Source organism: Tachyglossus aculeatus, unplaced genomic scaffold (genome assembly GCF_015852505.1).
Source record: "Tachyglossus aculeatus isolate mTacAcu1 unplaced genomic scaffold, mTacAcu1.pri scaffold_1_arrow_ctg1, whole genome shotgun sequence".
Lineage (NCBI taxonomy): Eukaryota > Metazoa > Chordata > Mammalia > Monotremata > Tachyglossidae > Tachyglossus > Tachyglossus aculeatus.
The window spans coordinates 78,576-86,263 of NW_024044915.1; the positions used below are offsets into that span (position 1 = coordinate 78,576).

Consider the following 7,688-nt stretch of genomic DNA (forward strand, 5'->3'; position numbering starts at 1 on the left):
ACACACACATTCCCTTCTCCCAGTTCATTCGTTATTTCCCGAGCACTTATTGTGTGCAGAGCACTGTACTGAGCGCTTGGGAGAGGACAGTAAAGCCAAAGAACACACACATTCCCTTCCCCCAGTTCATTCGTTATTTCCCTAGCACTTACTGTGTGCAGAGCACTGTACTGAGCGCTTGGGAGAGGACAGTAAAACAACAGAACACACACATTCCCTTCCCACAGTTGGTTCGTTCACACACTGGTATTTCGCGAGCACTTACTGTATGCAGAGCACTGTACTGAGCGCTTGGGAGAGGACAGTAAAGCAACAGAACATACACATACCCTTTCCACAGTTCATTCGTTCACTCATTGGTATTTCGCGAACACTTACTGTGTGCAGAGCACTGTACTGAGCGCTTGGGAGAGGACAGTAAAGCCAAAGAACACACACATTCCCTTCCCACAGTTTGTTCACTCACTGGTATTTCGCGAGCACTTACCGTGTGCAGAGCTCTGTACCGAGCGCCCGGAAGAGGCCGATCTGCCGTTCCCCGGCCGCGACGGGCTCCCGGTTGGCACCGCGACCCCCGGCAGGCCCCGAGGGGCCGGGCGGGTCAGCGCCGGTGGGGCGGGGGTCAAAGGTTAAGGAAGAAAAAGGGTACAAGGCGGGGGGGGGGTGTCCTGAGCATCGCCGGGCGGCGAGGGCACCGCTCTGATCGATTGGCATCTCCTCCGGCCCCGCAGGCAAAGCGGAGGCGCTGACCTCGGGGGCCGCGGTGGCGAACCACTTCCTGGGCCGGCGCGGCGGTGGCGGCGGCCCCCTGCTCAGCTGGTCGGCCGTGGCCCAGACCAAGCGGAAAGCGGGCTCCAAGGGCGCGGCCCTCCTGCCCGGCGTCTTCCAGCTGAACGGCAGCGCCAAGAAGCTGCGGGCCCGGGAGCCCCTCTTCCCCGTCCACCCGCTGCCCGCCCCCGTCTTCGGCAACGGCTTCGGCGCCGACTCCTTCAGCAGCCTGGCCAGCTCCTACGCCCCGCTGGCGGGCGGCGCGGGGCTGGGCCTGCCCGGCGGCGCCCACAGGCTCCTCCGGGCCAAGAAGGAGGCGGAGAAGGCCGGGCGGCGCAAGGCCGGGGCCGCCGGCGGGGAGTTCCTGGTCAAGCTGGACCACGAGGGCGTCACCTCGCCCAAGAACAAGAACTGCAAGGCCCTGCTGATGGGCGACAGGGACTTCGGGCCCAAGCTGGGCCGCCCCGCCGCGACGGCGGCGGCGGCCCCCGGTTACCCGCCGCCGGGCCCGGTGGGCAAGGAGAAGAAGGGCCGGCCCCCGGTCCACCCGCTGCCCATGGGGCTGGCCCTGAGGAAGTTCGCCGGCCACGACTACGCCCTGCGCTGCGACAGCGACTGCCCCAGCTCCTACTCCGACGAGGAGCAGCCGGGCGCCACGGGGCCCTCCCGCTTCCTCGGCCACCTGTCGGGCTCCTCCTCCTCATCCGCGTCCTCCTCCTCCTCGTCGTCCGGCTCCGGGTCCACCTCCAGCCTCTGCTCGTCGGACAACGAGGACTCGTCCTACAGCTCGGAGGACGAGGCCTCGGCCCTCCTGCTCCAGACCTGCCTCACCCACCCGGTGCCGGCCCTGCTGGCCGGCCCCGAGGCCCTGAGGGCCAAAGCGGGCCCGGGCCGCTGCTTCCTGGCCAAGGCGGCCGCGGCCGACGGCAAGGGCAAGCTGAGGCGCAAGGAGCCCCTGCTGAGCTTCTCCAAAGCCAAAGAGCTTTCCCGACGGCAGCGGCTGCCCTCCGTGGAAAACCGGCCAAAGATCTCCCCCTTCCTGCCGGCCCAGCAGCTGTGGAAGTGGCTGGGGAACCCGACTCAGGTAATAAGAATAATAATGAAGGCGTTTATTAAGCGCTTACCATGTGCAAAGCACCGTTCTAAGCGCTGGGGAGGTTACAAGGTGATCAGGTTGTCCCACGTAGGGCTCACAGTCTTCACCCCCATTTTACAGATGAGGGAACTGAGGCACAGAGAAGTTAAGTGACTTGCCCAAAGTCACACAGCTGACAAGTGGCGGAGCCGGGATTTGAACCCGCGACCTCTGACTCCAAAGCCCGGGCTCTTTCCGCCGAGCCACGCTGCTTCTCGTGAATGAATGAACCTTCCCAGGTTGATTAATGAATCATCATCATCATCATCAATCGTATTTATTGAGCGCTTACTATGTGCAGAGCACTGGACTAAGCGCTTGGGAAGGACAAATTGGCAACATATAGAGACGGTCCCTACCCAACAGTGGGCTCACACTGTAGCGCTTAGCACAGTCTAGGCCCGGGCTCTGTCCTCTAGGGCACGCCGCGCTGACCGTCCCGGGATGTCTCCCTCTCTCCCGCCCGCCCTCTCTCCGAATCCCGTCTCTCTTCCCAGAGGCGGGGCGTGAAGGGGAAGGCCAGGAAGCTGTTCTACAAGGCCATCGTCCGCGGGAAGGAAACGCTCCACGTCGGGGAGTGCGCCGTCTTCCTGTCGGCGGGAAGGCCCAACCTGCCCTACATCGGCCGCATCGAGAGCATGTGGGAATCCTGGGGGAGCAATATGGTCGTCAAGGTCAAGTGGTTCTACCACCCCGAGGAGACCAGGCTGGGCAAACGGCAGAGCGACGGCAAGGTGAGCTGGTCTCCCCCGCCGCACCCCCCGGGGCGGGGGGGGATCCGTTAGTTTCCCTCCCGGGAATTAAGATCCGGAGAGATCAATCAATCAATCGTATTTATTGAGCGCTTACTGCGTGCAGAGCACTGGACTAAGCGCTTGGGAAGTCCAAGTTGGCAGCATAGAGCGACGGTCCCTACCCATCAGCGGGCTCACAGTCTAAAAGGGGGAGACGGAGAACAAAATCAATCAATCAATCAATCAATCGTATTTATTGAGCGCTTACTATGTGCAGAGCACTGTACTAAGCGCTTGGGAAGTACAAATTGGCAACACATAGAGACAGTCCCTACCCAACAGTGGGCTCCCAGTCTAAAAGGGGGAGACGGAGAACAGAACCAAACATACCAACAAAATAAAATAAATAGGATAGAAATGTACAAGTAAAATAAATAAATAAATAAATAGAGTAATAAATATGTACAATCAATCAATCAATCAATCAATCGTATTTATTGAGCGCTTACTATGTGCAGAGCACTGTACTAAGCGCTTGGGAAGTACAAATTGGCAACACATAGAGACAGTCCCTACCCAACAGTGGGCTCACAGTCTAAAAGGGGGAGACGGAGAACAGAACCAAACATACCAACAAAATAAAATAAATAGGATAGAAATGTACAAGTAAAATAAATAAATAAATAAATAAATAGAGTAATAAATATGTGCAACCATATATACATATATACAGGTGCTGTGGGGAAGGGAAGGAGGTAAGCTGGGGGGATGGAGAGGGGGACGAGGGGGAGAGGAAGGAAGGGGCTCAGTCTGGGAAGGCCTCCTGGAGGAGGTGTGCTCTCAGCAGGGCCTTGAAGGGAGGAAGAGAGCGAGCTTGGCGGAGGGGCAGAGGGATTGGGGGCATTCCAGGCCCGGGGGATGACGTGGGCCGGGGGTCGACGGCGGGAAACCAAACATACGAACGAAATAAAATAAATAGAATAGATATGGACAAGTAAAATAGAGTAATAAATATGTACAAACATATATACATATATACAGAGAACAAAACTTATTAACAAAATAAAATAGAATAAATATGTACAAATAAAATAGAGTAATAAATCCGTCCAAACATATATACATATATACAGGTGCTGTGGGGAGGGGAAGGAGGTAAGGCGGCAGGGGCGGGGGGAGGATGTAGTTGTTTTAATGTTGTTTAATGTCTCAAACGTAGTTGTTTTAATGTCCGCCTCCCCTCTCTTTGTGGATGGAGAACGTGACTTTATTATTCCAGTGTACTCTCCCGAGCGCTCAGTACAGTGCTCTGCTCCCAGTAAGCCCACAGTAAATATGATCGAATGAATGGAATGACGCAGAAGGGAGAGGGAGGTGGGAGAAAAAAAGGGCTTAATCGGGGAAGGCTGTTGCCAACTTGTACTTCCCAAGCGCTTAGTATAGTGCTCTGCACACAGTAAGTGCTCAATAAATACGATTGAATGAATGAATGAATGAGGTGTGCCTGTGAAGGCAAGTTGGGAGTTTGTGCCGTCCCCTTATTCGGTCGTATTTATCAAGCGCTTACTGTGTGCGGGGCACTGTACTAAGCGCTTGGGAGAGGACGCTACAACAATAAACAGACGCATTCCCTGCCCACAATAATAATAATAATAATGATGGCATTTGTTAAGTGCTTACTATGTGCGAAGCACTGTTCTAAGCGCTGGGGAGGCTACAAGGTGATCAGGTTGGCCCACGGGGGGCTCACAGTCTTCATCCCCATTTTACAGATGGGGGAACTGAGGCCCAGAGAAGGGAAGTGACTTGCCCAAAGTCCCACAGCTGGCAATTGGCGGAGCCGGGATTTGAACCCGTGACCACTGACTCCAAAGCCCGGGCTCTTTCCACTGAGCCGCGATGAGCTTAGAGTCTAGCGGCAGACATAAATAGAAATAAATGAGGGATGTGGACACGAGCGGTGTGGGGCTGGGGGGGGCGGGGGATGAAGAAAGGGAGCGAGTTGGGGCGACGCCGAAGGGAGCGGGAGAAGAGGAGAGGGGGGCGCAGTCAGGGAAGGCCTCTGGGAGGAGACGGGACTTCGATAAGTCTCGGAAGGAGGGGAGAGCGCGTCTCTCTATGTTGCCAACTTGGACTTCCCAAGCGCTTAGTCCAGTGCTCTGCACACAGTAAGCGCTCAATACATACAATTGAATGAATGAATGAAAGAAAGGGGGGGCTTTAGTCAGGGAAGGCCTCTGGGAGGAGACGGGCCTTCAATAAGGCTTGGAAGGAGGGGAGAGCGCGTCTCCATATGTTGCCAACTTGGACTTCCCAAGCGCTTAGTCCAGTGCTCTGCACACAGTAACCTCTCAATACATATGATTGAATGAGTGAATGAATGAAAGGGGGGCTTTAGTCAGGGAAGGCCTCTGGGAGGAGACGGGCCTTCGATAAGGCTTGGAAGGAGGGGAGAGCGTGTCTCTATATGATGCCAACTTGGACTTCCCAAGCGCTTAGTCCAGTGCTCTGCACACAGTAAGTGCTCAATAAATACGATTGAATGAATGAAAGGGGGGGGATTTAGTCAGGGAAGGCCTCTGGGAGGAGACGGGCCTTCGATAAGGCTCGGAAGGAGGGGAGAGCGCGTCTCCATATGTTGCCAACTTGGACTTCCCAAGCGCTTAGTCCAGTGCTCTGCATACAGTAAGTGCTCAATAAATACGATTGAATGAATGAATGAAAGGGGGGGCTTTATAATAATAATAATAATAATAATGGCATTTATTAAGTGCTTACTATGTGCCAAGCACTTTTCTAAGTGCTGGGGAGGTTAGAGTCAGGGAAGGCCTCTGGGAGGAGACGGGCCTTCGATAAGGCTTGGAAGGAGGGGAGAGCGCGTCTTTATATGTTGCCAACTTGGACTTCCCAAGCCCTTAGTCCAGTGCTCTGCACACAGTAAGTGCTCAATAAATATGATTGAATGAATGAATGAATGAAAAGGGGGGCTTTAGTCAGGGAAGGCCTCTGGGAGGAGACGGGCCTTCAATAAGGCTTGGAAGGAGGGGAAAGCGCGTCTCTATATGTTGCCAACTTGGACTTCCCAAGCGCTTAGTCCAGTGCTCTGCACACAGTAAGTGCTCAATACACACGATTGAATGAAAGAAAGGGGGCCTTTAGTCAGGGAAGGCCTCTGGGAGGAGACGGGCCTTTGATAAGGCTTGGAAGGAGGGGAGAGTGCGTCTCTATACGTTGCCAACTTGGACTTCCCAAGCGCTTATTCCAGTGCTCTGCACACAGTAAAAGTGCTCAATAAATACGATTGAATGAATGAATGAATGAAAGGGGGGCTTTATAATAATAATAATGGCATTTATTAAGCGCTTACTATGTGCAAAGCACTGTTCTAAGCACTGGGGAGGTTACAGTCAGGGAAGGCCTCTGGGAGGAGATGGGCCTTCGATAAGGCTTGGAAGGAGGGGAGAGCGCGTCTCTATATGTTGCCAACTTGGACTTCCCAAGCGCTTAGTCCAGTGCTCTGCACACAGTAAGCGCTCAATACATACGATTGAATGAATGAATGAAAGGGGGGCTTTATAACAATAATAATAATAATAATAATAATGGCATTTATTAAGTGCTTACTATGTGCCAAGCACTTTTCTAAGTGCTGGGGAGGTTACAGTCAGGGAAGCCCTCTGGGAGGAGACGGGCCTTCGATAAGGCTTGGAAGGAGGGGAGAGTGCGTCTTTATATGTTGCCAACTTGGACTTCCCAAGTGCTTAGTCCAGTGCTCTGCACACAGTAAGCGCTCAATACATACGATTGAATGAATGAATGAAAGGGGGGGCTTTAGTCAGGGAAGGCCTCCGGGAGGAGACGGGGCAGCGCGATCGGACGCGGCCCCCACCCCCGGCTGACCCCGCCGTCTTCCCTCCTCGGGCAGAACGCGCTGTACCAGTCCTGCCACGAGGACGAGAACGACGTCCAGACCATCTCCCACAAATGCCAGGTGGTGGGGCGCGACCAGTACGAGCAGCTGGCCAGGAGCAAGAAACACCAGGAGCTCTACTACCTGGCGGGGACCTACGACCCCACCACGGGGCGGCTGGTCACCGCCGACGGGGTGCCCATCCTGTGCTGAACCCCCGAGGTCATTCAAACTTGAAAACCCCGTTTTCCGTTCTCCGCTCGAAAGACTCGGGCCCTTCCCGGCCGCCCGTGAGAGGTTGGCACGACGGCGTCCGGCCGGGGCAGAGCCCGCGAGACGGGCGCGGGCCCCGTCTCGCCACGGAGCCCCTTCCCCTTTCCCCCCCACCCCGCCCTGGTCAGGACCTTCTCCACAGGTGAGGCGGGCGTCTAGTAAATATGCAAAAACCCATCACAGCAAGATTCAGGCTTTTTTTCGTTCGTCCGGATGTCTGTCCGTTCGGTTGGGTTCTCCTTTGGCGTGCGTGCGTTTGTTTGAATTTTCCCTGGAAAGAGAGATCCCTTTGGCTTCATCTCCGACCCCCGTTTTCGTGCTCATCTCCTCCCTCCCTCAGTTCTTGGAGAGATTAGAATTCAAGCCATATTTTCCTAGTACCTCTGACTGTCTCCCACCAGGGAAACCAGAAATCAGGTGTATTGTCTATTTATTTCTTCGTGTAAATATTGTATTTCTTCGGGGAAGTTTTATGGAAAAAAAAAAAACAAATGGAAAAAAAAAAGGGTTTTTTTTTTTTGGTTTGTTTTTGTTTTGTTACTGCAAGCGTGTGTGAGGTGGGAGGGATTAGGGGTTTGGGGGCGGGAGGGATTTTTTTTTTTTTTTTCCCTTGGAAAATGCACTGTTTTCCTCAGCCTAGCTGGGATCCAGGACTGGGTATTTCTGTAAATACATAAAAGAAAAAAAGAAAAAAGAAAAAAAAAAAAACAGCACTTGGGTCAGTGGGAGAGGGGGCCGGTGAAGTGTTCTTAAACCTCCTTCTGGAACTGGGTAGAAAATGGGAAAGCACATGAGAGTCCCCTTCCTTTTCTCTGTCTCCGTCGGTTGAGGGTTTCATTTTGGCTTTTGGGTCCCCCTCCCCGCCAAT

The 7,688-nt window shown here is 54.2% G+C and overlaps 1 protein-coding gene across 1 annotated transcript in view; it reads left to right on the top strand.

Moving 5' to 3' along the window:
- Positions 1–7,317, top strand: part of BAHCC1 (BAH domain and coiled-coil containing 1) — a gene marked incomplete at its 5' end in the record, with an annotated part of 81,385 nt that extends 74,068 nt beyond the window's left edge. The window contains 3 exon segments of the mRNA XM_038742916.1: positions 732–1,852; positions 2,401–2,637; positions 6,563–7,317. Of these exon segments, the coding sequence (XP_038598844.1) occupies positions 732–1,852; positions 2,401–2,637; positions 6,563–6,760 (1,556 nt within the window).
- Between the last annotated feature and the right edge of the window lie 371 nt (positions 7,318–7,688).